This window comes from Seriola lalandi, unplaced genomic scaffold (genome assembly GCF_002814215.2).
Source record: "Seriola lalandi dorsalis isolate HSWRI2012SDOR001 ecotype SW California unplaced genomic scaffold, Sedor1 jcf7180002054748, whole genome shotgun sequence".
Classification (NCBI taxonomy): Eukaryota; Metazoa; Chordata; class Actinopteri; order Carangiformes; family Carangidae; genus Seriola; species Seriola lalandi.
This window is the reverse complement of record NW_019525301.1, coordinates 6,158,450-6,177,160: the sequence shown is the minus strand read 5'-3', so window position 1 is coordinate 6,177,160 and position 18,711 is coordinate 6,158,450. Positions and strand designations below refer to the sequence as shown.

Below are 18,711 nucleotides of genomic sequence, written 5' to 3'. Positions count from 1 at the left end.
CCCTCTCTCTCTCCTGCACAGTGGCCAGCGGTGCATCAGGCTCCTTTAGCACCAATAGTCCAGCCAGTCCCCTGAGCTCAGTAAGCCTCACCAGCCCGCTCAGCCCCTTCTCCCCAGTGCCCGGCTCCCAGGCCTCCCCCACCAAACAGCTGGGCCCGGAGGTAAGCACCGGACACACCCAGCAGGGGCCCGACCCCAACCCAAAATCTGGTTCAGGCTTGTGTTTAGACTCTAGAACCAACCCTGATGTGCGTAGAAGATCGAGCCCTAAACCTCGTCCCAGGTCTTGTACAGTGCCTCATTTCAAAGCTGACCCTAAGCCCAGGTGTAGACCCAAGAGTTACACTGAGTCTGACACAGGCCTGCATGCAGAACATGTCAGTTACTATGGCAGTGACACCTATGAACACACCTGTCCTCAGCCCTACCTCTCTTTCCAAAACCACAGGGAGTCCCTGGGTAGACTAGACCCTGTGATAGAGGAGGCAGACCAAAACATGAACCACAAAATTAGCTCAGACTCTAACCAGCCTGTAAATCAAGCCAAAGCCAGAGCAGGTGAACAGATCTGTTTTCTCCAGGTACAATACCAGGACTCCAAATACACCAGTCAGCATCCAGACCCAGTCCAGGCCCACCCTGACCTCCAGGAGGTCAGCTGGTCCGCCTCAAGCAGCTGCATCCAAGAGGTCAGGGTTGGCCTGAGAAAAGATGTCTATCCAGACTCCCACCAGTCTCAGTACTCAGCAGGAGACCATGGTGGCTTCAGAAACCAGTCTTCGAACAGGCACTGGTCGGTGACTGAATCCCAGATCCTGCTTCTCCAGGACTCCTGTCTGACTGATGTATCATTACGTAATAGTCCAGATCTTTATGCAACCTCGGCCCCTTGTTGTAGAGGTGTTAGTCCTGACACCCACCACCATCAGAAGCTGGCTCCTTGGTCATCAAGTCATGGTGGTCCAGGTATGAGGCCTCTGACTTACCCCAACAGTCAGGGGGGACCCAGTACTGATCCAGCGATCTGTACCCTGACACAGTCTGATTCACGCAGGAACCAGTCAGGTAGAATGCTCATGCAGAGCAATCTTTAAAGACAGTGAGGTCCACAGTTAATCTCAACACCATCATCACCATTTTCATCATCATCATCATCATCATCATCATCATCATCATCATCATCATCATCATTCTGATCTGTAACACTGTAAATACAAGAACAAACAGATTCTAAACACTTCACATTATTACTGGTCATATTCTGTCACTGTGTGTGAAGCGGTCCTGTTAGATATTGGTCTAACCTCTCAGGAGTCAGAGATCCCATCACACACAGAGACTCTGCTGCAGTTTGTCACATAATAATCTCTCTGCTGTTTTAGTATGATTCTGGGATAGAAGCAGAATTTATGGCCACAGTGACGTAAGTTAGAGTACAGGAGGCTTCATCCTGGTCCCCGACCCGATCACATAATCCACATGTGTGAGCTGAACTTGTAAATGACTTCAGTTCTGATAGAAGCTGAAGTGAGGTGGGTGTTCACAGAGTCCGTCAGACCAGGCCATTGACTGGCCACCCATGGGTTTTCAATTCTAACTCCTTAACATGGGATCAAGACCTCATTCTACAGAATCATTCCTATGATCCTCTCTGCTCTGCACTTTGACTGGCTTTTATCACTCCTCCTGATGTGCAGCACTCTCTCTTCCTCCTGTCCTTCTCTCCTTCCTCCCTTCCTTCCTCCCTCCCTCCCTACCTCCTGGCCTTATGGTGATCTAGGAAAGTGTTCCCCCTAGGCCTCCCCTCCCCAAGGCTTATTACCCTTTGGAGCCCTCCCCTGCCACCCCTCCCTGCATCCCCCCCCTGCCCTTTGACAGCACCGTCTGGCTACGTGGCTTGGGCCTCGACGATGGTTACCTCGATGGTGAAGACCCTCACGTCAGAAAGGTATTTGGGTGTCCCCCCCTCCACTCAGTCCTGACTGTTGTCCCGTGTCATCCTGTCAGAACATCATTCTGAACATTGTAGCTCACCAGAGACCGTCCACTGCTCCATCCTCTCTCCAAACCTCTCCACCCGTTACCTCTGATCATCCCTCTGTCTTCATCAGCTGTTGCTGACCTCCCACCGACCTTGTTCCAGATGTGGCTGCTCCCTCTTTGCTCTCTTTAAAGCCTCTGCCTCCAAAGTTCAGCTATGTGATGTAACACATGGTGTTTGTACCTAAATCCAGAATGCATTGCAGGTGCTTTGGTAGAGCAGGAGCAGCATGTAGAACAGAGTCCTGTTAGGTGGTGTGCGGTTCTCTGCAGCCACAGCTCACCTGTCAGATCCTGTGGATCTGTTTGTGGAAACAAATTAATGTAGTGACATAGTTCATGGTCACACCAGACAGCAGCACAGTGGACATCCTTCGCTCAGTCTCAGGAAACAGCTGAGGCTCAGTAGAGACATCAGTAGAGACCTGGACAGTGAAAGAACACTGATGTGTCATGTGACCTCAAACCTGTGTGGGGCAGTTCTCCAGGGTCTCTGTGGTCCCTCAGGTCAGCAGCAGGGTCATCACTGAGACCAGATGATATTGGTTTGAAGTGTCACTGTCATTGATGCTGCTGTGACAGGTAGACCAGGTGCTTTAACACGACATCACTGAACATATGATGCATCACCTGATGCATCTGTCTCATCTGTGACCTAACACTTTCCTCAACCTCCAGGTTTAATGTTGATGACATGAGAATAATGTCAGTCTTCTGTGTTACAGCTCAAGTCTGGAGAACAGAACATCAGTGAGATGCAGGACCAGGTCCAGGACCGGCAGTCCAGCATGAATAAAGGTACAACAATCTCAGATCAAGATCTTTCTCAGCTGATGAACTGCTGATCCCCATGGAGGACAGATCACACTGCTCACACTGATCATATCTGTAGATGACAGACGAAAGAAAAACCCTTAATCCAGTTCAGGTCATGTCTCTGTGGTGTGACACCGATTACATCCACAGATGTGGAGACAGCTCTGAGAATCCAGCCTCCTCTTCTTTCCCATGGTTCTGACCATGTCTCCTGTCCCCTATGTAACAGTTGGCATCGTTCCTCCCAGAACCAAGTCCCCCACAGACGAACCACACAGCAGCTCCATTCGAGTGTCCCGACACAATGGCAGAGTGCCGAATGGACTCTCCAGGGTGAGTCAACCTAGACCTAATGTTTGTTTTTTCCAAATGTCTGAACAACAGCCTACACTGATCAGTAACCTCAACCCTAAAACAAAACCATCTGAGTCGGAGAGCCTCGACCACTGTGTCCTAGTCTTACTGTGATCAGATAATTAGCACCACAATGACCAAGATACTTTACAGTGGTTTCTCATTAGGTTCTCAGAGACCGACAACCACCCACTGTGATACAAAACAAAACATGACAACGTGTGTGTGTGTGTGTGTGTGTGTGTGTGTGTGTGTGTGTGTGTGTGTGGATGTGAGTAAATGTTACAGTGTGTGAGGGAGCCTAAGTGGTTCACATGTACTTACACTGTCACAGTGAAGTGTTGAATTAACATTTGAATAGGACTTTTCTCTGGTGATCTGAGGACTACAGCTCAGTGCTATCATCATTCATCATCTTTTGGAAAAGACCAGGAGCCAAAATAATATATAATACATAAATACACAAACAGTAAGTATGGCATCAAGCATTCTCCTTGTCCCAATTCAGGGGCCACAGCCTTCAGAGGATATGTTCTACAAAGGTGTGGCCCTTTGAAGTTGTCATTGACCGCGATGGCTGAACCAAAATGAATCTGGTCTACAGAGGATTTTCACTTTGAGTCACCAGCTGTGCCCGCCGATACAGTTGTGACACAAAGCGCGACTCCTGTGGCCTTGCAACCTTGACAAAACCTGAGATTTTAAGGGCCTTGGTTTTAACAGTTATACAGTTAGTTGTTGAACTGAGCTGAAACCCAATACTTAGATTTAACAGTGTAATCCTTGGGCTCTCTGTCAGTGTTGTTTGCTGACATATTATTTTCATTACTGGTACGCAATGAATCTATAGGTTGGGTGAAGTGGGATTCACCTGTTGGAGCTTTCGTTGTCCAGGAACAGAAGGAACGCATGTGAAGGAGCCTTAAAAATGGGACAGTCTAGTTTGGCTGCTGTGATGCAGTCAGTCTTCAGTTGCAGCCTCTAAACTGGGACACAGCTGTTAATAAGAAGTGACAGAGAAGCTCAGAGAGTTGTGTAAGCATGACCACATTTATGATGTTTAATTATGTACCTGCAATGCAATAGCACTGAAGGCATATATTATTATCCAGCATACTTATTATGTGCATGCAATGCAATAGCATTGAAGGAATATATTATTATTGTGCATACTTATTCGCCTTTTTCATCTTCTGTATCGGAATTTCGGGGCATAACTAGTCCTGCAGCTTTGAGAAAACCCAGACAATATATATATAAATATATTAGGCTTGTCAAAAAAATAGATACTCAGATACTAATCGATACTGAAAATTATTATCGGATTAGATACTCATTTGCAACAGTATCGATACCTGAAGGGCCTTTGCAATCTGTTTTAGTTGAAATTGGAAAAAGTGCCATTTGTAATTATTTTGCATTATTATTTTACCTGGCCGGCAGCACATGTTAATGTTAACTGTTTAACTATTAGCAATTGGCTGATAGCCACATTAGCTGTCTGTTAAGTTACCATTAAGCTAGCAGCTAGGCCTATGGCTAATAATAGAACGACTAACGTTAATATGGGAGCTAGGCAGCAAAATGTTTTCAGTCCTGCCCGTCTATAACATTAACAGACAATGTTAATTTAACAGGATAACACAATTATTTGTGTATGAAAAGTAATATATTTCTCTTAAAGTCTAAAGCTGAGAAAAGTCAACCAGCAACTAGACAAAAAACAGCGGCAGCCTACCCTTCCAACGCTATTTTTTTTTTGCACTACCTCAGACAACCTAAAAATAGTGTTGTCATTGATGTTATTGTTTGTATTGTTCTAATCTTTTCAATCTAATCTGTTCAATCTTTTCCTGGGTATTGGTATTGAGTTTGAAGTTCTAGTATCGTGACAACCCTAATATATATCAATAAATCATCACTAGAGTGGGAGGAGCTCTAGAACTCTTCTGAAAAAAATCTGTGTAACTCATCCTTATGGCCACATATTTCAGAATTGACTTACAGAATTTGAATAGTGAACCTCAAAATTCCAGAGAAAAGGAGAAGTGACTCTTCTTGTAACTCGCTCCTGTGTCCATTTTTGGCTCCAGAAACACCGAAGCCACATAATTTGTGCACAAAGATCTTGTGCTGATCATGGTCTGCTCATGGTTTTGATAGGAGTTACAGCTCTTTTCAAAAAAGGCAGTTGTTTGAGAGGCTCGCCGAGCCAAAATGTCACTCAGCTCCGTGTCTGGCCTCTAGCTAGACACAGCTGTTTGACATGGCTCGTTAGGAGAGTCTTTGATCTCTGTGATGTTTACAAACACAGCCACACACACACACACACACACACACACACACACACAAATATAAATATACATATTAACAGAATCACACAAACACCATCTCCAAGATTCGGATTAACCTTCAAAATAAAGTGTAACATGGTAAGAAGAAATTATTGGCTCTGTTGTACAAAACCTTATGCAATTTATACTGCCAAACAAGGAAACACAGAATAAACAAAATAAGAGTCTCAAAAAGGTAAGAGGTATAAAAAAAGTCATAAAAGTTTGATCTTAGGATCTATTGTATATATGGGGATATAGTGGCATAGCTTTATTGCAGACCAAGGGCATGTACATGTGTGTATACATGTCTTGCTATGGTTGTGGGGACAAATTTGGGTTTGAAACCATCAGTGTGAGGTTATTTTGACCAGTTGTGACAGCTTCAAAAGGCTTTTTGAGAGAAACCTGCAGTGACTGAGGTCAGTGTCAGGATAAATCACTGTGACATTTCTCCTGGAATTTTCTAGTTGTTTCATGTAATTTGTCCTGATGGAGAATGAAGCTTAGGAACTCCACACATCTTAGTGGTTTGTTTACATCACTGGACAACAACAGGCCCTAAACCTCAGAGTCCAGCTCAGGTTTCTGTCTGTATGATCAGCTGTGTCACAGGACCAGGACTCAAAACTCCTGAGCTGAAGTGTATCTGTGCCCCCCTCTGTCTCAGGAGCGTCCAAAGAGCGCTGTGTTTCCTGCAGAGATGAAGTCCAAGATGAGCGTAGAGGAGCAGAACGAGCGAATCCGCCGCAACCAGAGCAGCTCTGTGAGGGACAAAAGGCGGAGTCTAAACCTCTCAGGTGGCCACTCTCCAGCCAACTACAAAGTGGTATGATTGACCATATGATGTTGTCTTAGAATAAAAGCTTGTGATGAGAGTTCAGAACTTCAACCCTGTTCATCAAACATCATAATTTCAATGCGTACACAACATTTAAACATGAAGCAGCTCAACCCTCAATGACACACATTCTCAATGACATGCACTCACCCTCAATGATACACACTCACCCTCAATGACATACATCCTGAATGACACGCACTCACCCTCAATGTAGTCTAACACATACAACTGTCAAGTGGGAGGTCCATGAGGGACTGCATCACTTTCACTGCAAAAACAACTCCCTGTGTGTCAGGGTGGAGCAGGTGGAGGAGAGGAGAGAGCCATTTAGAGAAGTGAGCACAGATAATGTGCTGTAAACAGATGAGGACCTGTCATCTGACTGACTGAAGTCTCCTCAACACTGCTTCTCAGAGTTGTTTTTCAGATTAGAAAACACACACAACACACACAGACAACGCACACAGTGATGTGTGTTTAATCAGAGTATTCAGTGTAAAATCCACTTCTTTTAGATCTGAGAGCAAATTCTAATAAATATACAAAACCGTGTCAAACTGGAGCAGATGGTTTCACTGTATCTGTGTCTGTATGTGTGTGTGTGTGTGTGTGTGTGTGTGTGTGTGTGGACAGGTTCGCAGGCGGCTTACAGCTCATGAGATTGACATCAAGGACCTGGAGGCAGCGGTTCGAGGTCAGGGTCAGGAGTCACCTCGGGAGGAAATTGCTCGTCTCCGACGGTTGCAGGTGGAACCAGATCAATATGACCTGGATGTCAGCAGAGAGGTAAGTCAGCTGACACGTCACCTCCTCACTGTGCTCTCACATCATCCACATGTCTGCTCTCACAGACAGATGAATATGATGAGCTCCAGGTCTCTGGTACTGATATGACATGATATGATAACAGCTGCATGACCTGCCAACACCCAGAGAGTGTATGGGCTTCTCATTTATCCATGTGTATCATGTGTGCTGTAGCTGATGGCTCCTGAGAAAGTCCTGATCCCAGAGAGATACCTGGACGTGGAGGACAACATTCCTCTGAGCTCTGAGGAGCAGATGGAGAAGCAGAAGAAACTGGAACGGATCAAAACCCTCATTGCCAAATCCAAGTGGGTCTGACTCTGTTTCTGTACTGTGTCACTGGCCATAACACCTTCACTCACAACAATAAGTGCTCATCTCTATCTGAACCACATTGTGTGTTCATGGTGATGGCACACCTGCACACCTGTATCATACACCTGTTTACTTCAACCTGTGTTCACCCAGTGCAGAGACAGCAGGACCTGTACTCTGAAAGCATCCTCCTCCTCTTCCTCCTCCTCCTTTCTCCTCTCACCCCTGTGTCTGTCAGTTTGCAGAACATGGTTCCTGTCCTGGATGGCCCGGTGGAGGGTGGAGCTCCCGTCTCCTCCCAGCAGCAGCTGCAGGAGCAGGAAAAGAGGATTGAGATCTCCTGTGCTCTGGCTGCTGAGGCGTCTCGGCGCAGCCGCATCCTCTCTGGTAAGGACGCTATCTACAAGATGGCCATCAACAACATCAACACAACATAACACAACAACACATCGACACACCACCACCTCACTCACGCTCTCTCGTGAACCTCTCTGTGTGACCTTGGCTCAGGACAAACCACTGTACTGACTAACACTGCATCTCTGCCCAGACCTGCCTGCGTCTTGTAAACTACACTGTATCTGTCAGGACACTGAACATACACCTGAACACATGTGGCATCCAGTTCATCTCCATCATGTTAGAAGATAGAAGTGTGAAGTGGAGGTTTGTTAATGATGAGCTGTGAAGTCATGTGACCATCATTCTGTTCCTTCATCCCCAACAAGCACTTCACTCACTACTACACCATATACATATTCAGTGTATTGACCTGTCTCTGCTGTGTGTGTGTGTGTGTGTGTGTGTTTAGGTGTGTGTGTGTGCGTGTGTGTGTGTGTGTGTGTGTATGTACAGTATATATTTGATTTATGTTATTGACTGATTCATGTCAGCTCAGTGAGTCTCTGCTGTGTTTTGATGTTATTGACAGTGGTATTTTTCTGCTCTGCTTCCTGTTTCACAGTGTGTGTATCTTAGCCCCCCCAACACACACACACACACCCACACATGCACACACACAGCAGAGACAGGTCAATAACTCATTAAGAGCAACAAAAACAGGTGCTCTACATCTTTGTCAAACCAGAGATTGAGTGAGAGAGAGAGGTCGACCCACACATCTGAGTCACTACAAATCCCCCAAAAATCCAAGAGCAACAAAAACAGGTGCTCTACATCTTTGTCAAACCAGAGATTGAGTGAGAGAGAGAGGTCGACCCACACATCTGAGTCACTACAAATCCCCCAAAAATCCCTCCCAAAAATAAAAAAACAAACAAAAGAAACAGTCATCCAGGGGAAACAGTGATATATGATGATGTAGGTGAACAGGTGAATGCTCTGTAGCTCCTCCTCTGACCCCACCGTTCTTCTCTCATTGGTTGACTCACTCCTTGTTTTGTTTTGCTCTCCATGTCTCCCTCTGGTCATTCCTCCCACATCCTTTCATCTCATTCCAGCCCAGTGCGCCCCCAGCCCCCCCACCTCCCCGACCAGCCTGGCCCCTCCCCCTTCCTCTGCTGACTTCCCCAACTCCGCCCACATCATGAAGGTGTGATTCTGACAAGGTGAGTATCCGTTCACCAAAGCACGTCCACCAGCGCCCCCACCCCTCCCTGTCCTGTTTAGACCTTGTGGGACTGGATCCTCATGACTTCACCACTAATGTTAATAATACTGTAATACTGTTACCTGTTAGACTGAGTGTCAGTCCTGCTGATGAGCCAGTTCTCCACATCGACTCAGACTTAAAGTGACCCAGATTTCAGAGGTGAAGGGTTCATGTACGAGGTTAAACATTCTTCTTGTAACTGAATCTAACTTGTGGAAATATCCTGCTCATAAATCTTTAATTTGCGGTGTAAAAACGTGAGTGTTAGTCCGTCCTCTGAGTTCTCAACACAACGTCTGACGTGTGTCCCACATCCCAGCAGAGCAGCTGAGGAAGACTATGAGATGTGGCTGAAAGCTTCAGAAAGGAGCCAGTATGATCTTGTGTTGAGAATTTGTGTTTGTCAAGTTGATACGATCCAGTGCAGCTGTCCTATAAACACACATCCTTCTGCAGCTGCCGTTAGAATGACAGGAAATTGTCCTGGTAACTCACCCATGTCTCCCTCACCTGCTTTGTCTCCTTTGTCTCTCCTGTCTGCAGCTCAGGCGCTGGCTGCTGTCAAGTTTGATGGAGCGTCTTTCTGAGGATCCACTGGAAAGACTGAACAATGGAGATGACTCCAGACAAACACTTTCATTTCTGTTTCCACCTGACACAACAAAAGCACCGACACCTGCTAGAGGAGCAGATTCAAAACCCAAAGCCAAGCTACCCCCAGCCCCCTCCCCCACCCCCTGTGTCCTGTGGCACGGAGGTTGGCTTCAGGTCTCCTACCAGTTTCAAGTGGTATAATATTTCTATGTCATTTAGCTCAGGACATGTTTTACAGAGTAGAGATTATGATGAGGTGTTAGTGAACTGAGGTTTGATGTTGATGTAGAGGGATGAATAGATCACTGCATCTGAAGAAGACGACAATGAAAGAGGAAGAGAGCTGCAGAGAGTGGTCCGGCTGTAATGTTTGTAGCCACATGCGGTCTGGTCAGCTGATGACATGTACACAGAGACTTAAGTGGCCACAGGGACAGAATAATTTAGGCTCCACTCTTTCTTACATGAGAACACAGCAGCTTCCACCTGCTGCAGAGGTCAGAGGTCAGGGCACTGTGTTTATTTGATCTTTGGTCATAAACCCAGGAGGGAAAAGAAGACAGTGTCCTCAGCTGTGTGCTGTGGAGCCCAATCAGAGCTCGGTTAGCTGTTAACTCTGGTCACTGTGTATCACCTGCAGGGGGCAGTACTGTGGTTCTGTTCACACCTGAGTTGTCAGACAGGAAATGGGTCAAACTTTATCATGAAGACTGTAACACCAGCTGTAGAGTTTATACTGTAGCTGTGTCCATGTCTTTGAGCTTTTACAACAGCTAGTTCAAAGAAACATCAGTGACACAGTCTTCTGCTCCACTTGTTAACAAACATCTCTCTAGGAGAATAACAGAGACTGATCCCAGATCAGAGTCTGAGTCCAGGTAGAGTTAATATATATCAGGCCTGTCTTTCAGCATGTGCTCATGGTTAAAGTGAGGTTAGAGCTTCATTAATAGATCACCATCAGGTGGTTCGATGACGAGAGCCCAGACCTCTAGACCGTTGCAGACCTCCAGACCGTCCCGTCCCAGATCTCCACACCGTCCCAGACTTCCACACCACCCCAGACCTCCACAGCACCCCAGACCTCCACATTGTCTCTGTTCCCTGCTCTGCGTGGCCCTCATGTTTCAGTTGCATACGAGTGTAATTCATGTGAGTCAGAAACCTCTGCCACCTCCACCCACTGTGCAGCTCCTGCTGCTGGTTCAGTCCTGTAGTGGAGGTGGTATCAGGTGGAATCAGCCCAGTGAATGTCATGATGTAGGTAAAGTATGTTGGATACGTGCGTATCAGTGGTTTCTGTATGTTGAACTAGAAGTGACCTTAAAGTCTGTGAGGAGGAGTTAATGATGCGGTCAGGATTAATTACTGGAACATATCCCAGTGACATCATAATCAGTGCCATAGTCCAACACATGTCAGTGCTATCATGTGTTTCATGTCACAACTCACACATTTTGCATCCGAAGGAAACTCAAAGATTCGCACAGAACATGGATGACAGGAAGTAAGCCAAAATCATGAATGAATTAAAAATTGACTTAAATAATTTAAATTTATCAAAAATTAACTGGTCTTTACAATAAAACTGGTTTAGTTTGTTTTGATTTCATATCATTAAATTTTAATTTAAAACATCTGTTTTAACTGGATCTGACGCTTTAATTCCAGGTCACATGTCTGTGTGTTAAACCTGTTACTACCATGTTACTGCTCCCTGCTGGTGTTTTATATTTAGTGACTGTTGAACATAATTATAATCAAATGAAAAATCATGTTGAAACTAAAAATCTTCAACCTTTACCTCTTCATTGTAACTTCCTATGTGTCCACACACACACACACACACACACGCACAGACACACACACACACACACATACACACCCTTCGCCTGTGTCATTTGTGTGTTCATGTTTTTTTTGCCCCTTCCCTCAGTGTGTACAGAGCTGTTGTACTCAGAGACAATGTGTTACAGGATGAAGAAGACTGACTTTTATTCTGAAAGGTAACAACTCACCAAGCAAAAACAGTGGAGGACTTCAGAAAAACGTCTATTTTTTCTTGTGTTATGTTTTTTAAGAAAGGGAATATGTTCACAGAGGCCATACTATTTTTTTAGATGTTCCAGTCGACAGGTTGAATTTTTACACACAGAGGTTTTTCACAGATGACACTTTGTGTTCACGTTGTGGCTCTCGGGGACAGAACACACATATTTTTGGATTCTCTGGGATCTGACATGTTAGAAACCAACAGGTGGTGTCTGATATTTGATACTAGATGTAGCATTTGTGACGATGACAATACAGAATATAGACCTTCTATACATTGGCCATTGTACATACTGTTTTGGATCAGTGAACCTGACTCTTACATATAACCACTGCTACTTGGGACATAGACAAACTGCTTGAACTATGCAAATGATAAAAGACAAATAGTACGCTTGCTTTCAGAAAACCCTGCAATAAAGTGAATGTATACAAATACTATGTTTCTATAGATGCTTCTGAATTATCACAGTGTCTCATTGTCTGCAATGATGATGATATATTCACTGCTGCTGTTTTAATCCACCTGATGATGATGATGATGATGATGATGATGATGATGATGATGATGATGATGATGATGATGATGAAGCTCACTGCCAAAAGTCTCCTGAGGTCACCTGTGCAGCCCACCCCTCACCTGCAGGTCCCTGATGATGCCCTATGGTCTTTGTTATATCAAAGTGTATGTGATGAATAAAGAGCAGAAACACACACAGACTGGATTCTTTTAGCTCACAGCTGACAGGAGGAAGAGGAGGAGGCTGAAGATACATGTCTTTGTCACTCACAGGGTCCAGAGAATCATGCAAACATGTAACATATGATCCATTGTAAGTGATGTCATCAGGTCCTGGATCAGAATATGGTGATTAAAGTGTCTTTATGTTATTATCAATGGTCACATGATCACCAGCCACTGTTATGTTAACACTACACACAGCTGTGATAAAAATGAACCTGGATCCCTCTGTTTCAGGTTTGTTTAACTCATGTAAAACTAGTCTAGAGTTTTAGGATACAAAGTAAATTGAGGAAAATGTGAGTTTCTGCCCTTACAAATCAACAAACAAAACTTTATAGTAACCCATACTTGAAAATGAAAACTGAGCACAGACACTCTTGTAACCATACTATTTAACCACAAATTATTCCACGAAAATATAATGAAACATTTTTACACAATTTTTAAAATTGAATGCTATAAAATGAATCAGGGTGACACAAGGAAAACTCAACAGCCCTTTTGCTGTAAAAAAAAAAAAAAACAACAAAAAAACAAAGACAATTTAAAATACCAAACAGATCAAATTAGATATTACACTCTATCACCGCTGCACAGAATGGGAATACACAATGACTGTAAATGCATAAAGTGTGGTGCTGCTGAAGGAACTCCATCAGTGCTGTATTAACACTGAAGAGAGCAGCTGAAGTTCAAGCATGATAACCGTAATTAATGGGTTTAATGGTTCAGTTGAAGGTTGACAATATTGAATAAAAACAAAAAAAGACTGAAAGATAAAAGTAAAAAGGAAAGGACTCAGAGAGGAAGGAAAGACACAAATACAAGACAAGGGATAAATACATCATGGGTTTGACTGGCTGAGGACATCACTCAGATAGCTGAGCCTTCACCTGAGAATCCCCAGTGTTACTACAGGGGGTCAGTGTGCGCCTTGTCTGGTTAATGTTCACACACTGACAACATCAATGTGCAAAGGTCACAGCTGAGAACAGAGAGGACTCATTTGTTCCTGACAGAGACACAGGCAGCAGGTGAAGAGGAGGAAGACGTCAGGGATCAGCATGGTGGCTGTCACAGAGCTCCAGAGTAAGTTTCCCATTATTCCCATGTTAGAACAGAGGGATCTGTTCTAACATGTTAGTGTGAGTGACTGTTGGGACTATTAGCTGTGATTGGTGGATCAGAGATCAAGAGGTTTGACCTTCCAACAGACAGATGTATTGGTGGAGACACTGTATCTCCAGGTAAATGACTAGAGAACAGTTATACAGTTTAATAGGTCAGATGCTCACCTGTCAGAACATGGACACACCTGAGCTGATGAAAAGCAGAACTGGTGTTTAACACAGAGATAAGGTGAGAGGTCCAGATTCTTTAGTGAGACCTCAGTGCTAATAAGGACTACAAACATGTCTACAAACAATACTCTCCTGCAGACCTCCACAGATCAGTCGGCACAGCTTCATGCAGACTTGTCATGATTGAGATTACCTATCATTCATTGTGTGGAACAAGTGAATTTGTCTCTGTCAGTGTTTCTTTCACACAGAGATTTCTTCACTGAATGTTTCTATTTTCTGGCCTGGCCAATATCATAATTTCCGCCCTCCACAGTGGATGAAATCTAGTGAATGATGTTTTTTTTCTCCAACTACACTGTGGACACTCTAAACATATAAATATCAGTGACAAACAGTGATCAGCTGCTGATTAGGTTGTGCTCCAGTCAGCAGGTTGTTGCTGCTAACAGCTTGTTATCACTGTGTAGCTGTGTGATGTCTTTCCTTGAAATGAAACGATATATTTGTAAGTTGCTCAAAGATTTACATCTACACAGAGATAAACTACTGAGAGCATGACTGACACTGTGTGTGTGTGTGTGTGTGTGTGTTCGTGTGTGTGTGTGTGTGTGTGTGTGTGTGTGTGTGTCTTCCAGAGATCGGTGTGGGTGTGACGGGCTTCGGGCTGTTCTTCCTGCTCTTTGGTGTGCTGCTGTACTTTGACTCAGTCTTGTTGGCCTTTGGGAATGTGAGTAATGGGACACACATCTGCTCAGTGTCATCATCACAAACCCACACACTCATGTGAAACACAATGACTGTTTTTACAACCCCAACCCCAAACAGAAATATGAACAAAGATTTTCTTGCCGAACTGAACCATGGACATTAAGGTTTTAAACATCATCTTAACAACCGGGCTGTCTGCTGGTTCTGTTGTGTGCTGCTTCGTTTCCAGGATTACAGTTTAAAGCACATATTCACATCTTACAGTACTGACCTGCATATCAGCACTTAAACAGTGACCAACAGCTGTATTCACACAGGCAGACCCTCCTAATGTGACTCCAGTGTAGAAGACAAACCGTCTCCACGTCTGTCTCCACAGAGACTGGCCTACATACAGCAGGACTGTCAGGTGCTCCTAGCCTCATTCTGGCTTTCACCTGCCAGTGTCAGCTCACAGCTGGATAGATTATCTATGGCCACAGTTGGACCAGATGTGGAAGTGGCATTTAGCAGTTTTGCAGTGTGTAGTTTTAGCTATAATGCTGCTTCACATTCATCAACACACTCTCCTGTGTAGCTACAGTGACTGTTCTAACAGGCTAATCATGAAGCCAATGGGCTCATAATGAAGCTCATGGGCTCATAATGAGTACCTCATTAACACCTGGGAAAAAACAAACATAATGCAATGATTTTTGTGTTATTATTTGGCACTGGACTTAAGTAGAGCAATTAGTTAAAAGATTTCAACTAGAGTGAAAGATTTGGTTTGGAGAAAAATGAAAGTTGCAGAATAAAACAGTGATACTGTGATTGTGTGTTAATATTTCCTAATTTTTTTGGTGTGATTTTCCTCCTTTGAGGTCTTGTTCCTGAGTGGATTGACGTTCATCATCGGCTTGAGAAGAACAGCCCACTTCTTCTTCCAGAGACAAAAGTTTCGAGGCTCATTTTTCTTCCTGGGAGGCGTGTCTCTGGTGCTGTGCCGCTGGCCAATCATTGGAATGCTGGTGGAGAGTTACGGCTTTGTGCTTTTGTTCAGGTAAGCTCAGGTAGGGTTTTAGTGGAACAGAAAAACACAGCTGCAAATTCATATTTGTCTTGTCATAATAATGATAATAATGATACTAACTAATGTTCCCAGGATGATGTGGGAATACTATGATCTGTATAATAAATCTACATTATAACTGATGTGATGTATAAAACATGAAATACCACACTGCTGTGTCCCCCGCTGTAGGTCCTTCTTCCCCATGGCCTTAGCATTCGTGCTGTCAGCTGTGAACATCCCCTTCCTCAACGCAGTATGTTGTGTTCTTGGTTCATTAACATGTTTAATTAAAACATTTAGAAATACCTCAATGACATCTCTTGTTTTCCTGTCAGTTTTTCTCCAGCAGCTCCTCCATGGTCTGAGCAGAACAACATGTTATAGCAGTGAAGGAGCCCAGCTGGAACTGGACGTCAGAAAGGCGTTGGACTCTAACAATGGACACATTTTTGTTGGAAATGAAAATCAGGTTGATGTCAAAACCCAACGTTGGATTGACATCAACATCCAACGTTGGCCTGATGTTAAATTTTAGTTGGAAATGAAAATCAGGTTGATGTCAAAACCTAATATGTGTTTGACATCGACATCCAACGCTGGACAGTTGAATTTTGGTTGGAAATCAAAATTGGATATTCATCATAACCCAACATTAGCTGTAAAATTACAACTTAAAAGAAAGATGATGAAATTGAGATAGTATGGATCTTGTTTGCATCACAAACTTTTAACAGAGCCACATTTTAAGTTTTTTTTTGGGGGGGGGGCATTTTTGCCTTTATTTACATAGTGAAGTGAGAGACAGTCAGGAAAGTCAGGGAGAGAGAGGGGATGACATGCAGCAAAGGGCCACAGGTCAGACTCGAACACAAAGCCACTGCAGTTAGGACTAAGCCCATGGACAGAGCCGCATTTGAGTTGTAAATGAAAAATCAACATGCTGAGAAACTTGGATGTCATACGTTAGACAGATGTCAAGCTGTCAGACAGACTCAAAGTATTGGTCAGGGAGGGACTCAAGGCAGGACTCAGACGCAGAGAATAAGAAAACAATGGGCGTTATTGAAATCACCGGTGACCTCAGACAGAGTGAAAAATAAATGGCTATGAAAAGGCTAGTCACTAAATTCTGAAGTCTGAGAAAACAAAATCACTCCAGGAGGAGGGGAAAACGTTCTAATCAAAAAAACAAAAGGTAAACACAAAATGCTCCGTAAGGAGGAAAAACCTGACTTAATAATAAAGATAAACCAAAATAATCAACTAACGCCACCAAGTGGAGGATCTAAGATAATCAATAGATTACACGAAACAAAAATCACTCATAACGAGGAAAAACAAAGGGCTATGAACATTAGCTAAGGCAAGAAATTAAAAAACAAAAAAAATCACTCTTGACGAGGAACAAACGTCTTACTTTGAAGGACACTATGGCTGTGGGCATGGACAAAGGCTCAGGTGCAGGTTAATGACAAAGACACTCTGGCACAAGACAAGGGGAACACAGACTATTTAAACACATGGAGGGAAATAGGGCACAGGTGGAAACACTTAGGGCAATCAGACTGAGACACATGAGGAAGGGCAAGTGACCTGAAACGAGAAGAGAGGTACTTTTCAAAATAAAACAGGAAATGACAGGACAAAACAAAACCAGGACAAGACAACCTCACCACGGTGTGAGAGTATTCATTTTAAGATATAAGCAGAGAAAAGTTTCACTTTAAAATCTTAGAGAAATTGTAATACACAAATGTAATTCATCCAATAAAACCACAAAAGACATGCAATGGGGTTATCAAAATAACCTTTTATTGTAAGATTTATGAGCTAAATTGTCCTTTTTTCTTATGACTTATATTAACCATTGCTAGCTGAACACCATGATGACGTTTTGGGTTATTTCACAGAATGAATTTAGGGATACCACCAGTCTGTAATAATTTTACGATGAGTTGGCAACATCAGCACATATTTGCAAACCTCCTCAGTTCATGTCAGTTAAAGAAAGACAGCTTCATCAAGTATCAAGTGTAACAAGACATGATTCAATTAATTAAAAAAATGCTCCCACATTTTTGTGATTTTACTGTGCTCTTAGACCAGAATCTGTTGGCACGGGGCACCTGACCCACAGCACACACACACACAAACACACACACACACACACACACACACACACACACATATATATATATATTTATGCACACACACATACATATGTATGTTATTGTTTTTTTTTATTCTACAACAGGGGGGTTTAGGTCTCTGACTATTGGCTTTAACTTGCCCAAATTTCAGAAAAAGGCATATCTCCTTAGCTTAGCTCGATTCCAGGATGTCTGTGGGATCATGTAGTTGCTATCTCATTCAATAGACTGAGCTAACTGAGCTAAGATTGCCTAATCAATACGGGACACAATTTGTCCCGGATTTTCGTTCATGTTATGTCCTCAAAGTGCTGTAAATAATGTAATGTCAAGTAAAACCAAACCAGTACGTAAATTTGTCAAATTTTTTCACCCTCTTTGAGCCTCTCCTGAAACTGTCTGGCACCCCCTGGGGAGGCCTGCTCTTACTTTTAAAATATCTTGTCTGGTGTCAAATGCCTGGTGGGAATTATTTTTAAAATAGCTTCCTTAGGCAGCAGCCAAACAAAATATAAAGAATTAGTTATGTTATTTTATAAATGGAGAAAAGATAAATTAAAAAAATAAAACCATTTAGCTGGGAAGTTGTACTTTATATAATGTGTTAAAAAATCAGTGGAGTTCCAGTAAGGCGCTGATGATTGTATAGCTTGAGACAAAAGCTCCTTGAGTCAATAAACAAATAGTCACCAAATTTTAACTAGAAACACTTATTCAATACTGTAAATGCTAGAATGAGCAGGAATAGGACATCAGGTTTTAGTCAGAAATTACAAGAGCAGGAAAAACATTAATAAAGCACAAGCACATGTAAGCAGAAGTAGTAGTGTATGCTTACTTGCTTCAGGCATTTGGTACGGGGTGTGTTTTGTCTGGGTTGATGGAGTTTGTTGTGTGGAGCTGGTCCTTTGCATAGGTTGCAGATCAACAGGTGATCTTGATCCTCTACTTTGTTCTGTTTGGTGAGACAGGCCTCTACGAGA

The 18,711-nt window shown here is 43.4% G+C and overlaps 2 protein-coding genes across 6 annotated transcripts in view; both read left to right on the top strand.

The window, feature by feature from the left end:
- plekha6 (pleckstrin homology domain containing A6) overlaps positions 1–12,481 on the top strand; it is a 91,736-nt gene extending 79,255 nt beyond the window's left edge. For all 5 annotated transcript variants that reach the window (XM_023424779.2, XM_023424781.2, XM_087178872.1 and 2 more), the window contains 10 exons: positions 22–161; positions 1,781–1,948; positions 2,766–2,838; positions 3,086–3,189; positions 6,214–6,372; positions 7,021–7,173; positions 7,369–7,502; positions 7,748–7,896; positions 8,970–9,077; positions 9,665–12,481. In XM_023424779.2, coding sequence (XP_023280547.1) covers positions 22–161; positions 1,781–1,948; positions 2,766–2,838; positions 3,086–3,189; positions 6,214–6,372; positions 7,021–7,173; positions 7,369–7,502; positions 7,748–7,896; positions 8,970–9,067 — 1,178 coding nt within the window. In that variant the 3' untranslated portion in view covers positions 9,068–9,077; positions 9,665–12,481. The remainder of the gene's footprint in view (positions 1–21; positions 162–1,780; positions 1,949–2,765; positions 2,839–3,085; positions 3,190–6,213; positions 6,373–7,020; positions 7,174–7,368; positions 7,503–7,747; positions 7,897–8,969; positions 9,078–9,664) is intronic.
- A 993-nt stretch (positions 12,482–13,474) lies between these two features.
- golt1a (golgi transport 1A) lies at positions 13,475–18,083 on the top strand. Its single transcript, XM_023424682.2, has 5 exons — positions 13,475–13,601; positions 14,452–14,543; positions 15,388–15,566; positions 15,768–15,831; positions 15,914–18,083. The coding sequence occupies exons 1-5, from the start codon at positions 13,577–13,579 to the stop codon at positions 15,941–15,943; spliced, it is 390 nt and encodes a 129-aa protein (XP_023280450.1). The 5' UTR covers positions 13,475–13,576; the 3' UTR covers positions 15,944–18,083.
- Positions 18,084–18,711: the final 628 nt, after the last annotated feature.

Coding starts and splice junctions, on each gene's coding strand:
- golt1a (XM_023424682.2), top strand. CDS start 13,577: ATGGTGGCTGTCACAGAGCTCCAGA. Junction 15,567..15,767: donor GGCTTTGTGCTTTTGTTCAG/GTAAGCTCAGGT, acceptor CCCCCGCTGTAG/GTCCTTCTTCCCCATGGCCT. Junction 15,832..15,913: donor ACATCCCCTTCCTCAACGCA/GTATGTTGTGTT, acceptor TTTTCCTGTCAG/TTTTTCTCCAGCAGCTCCTC.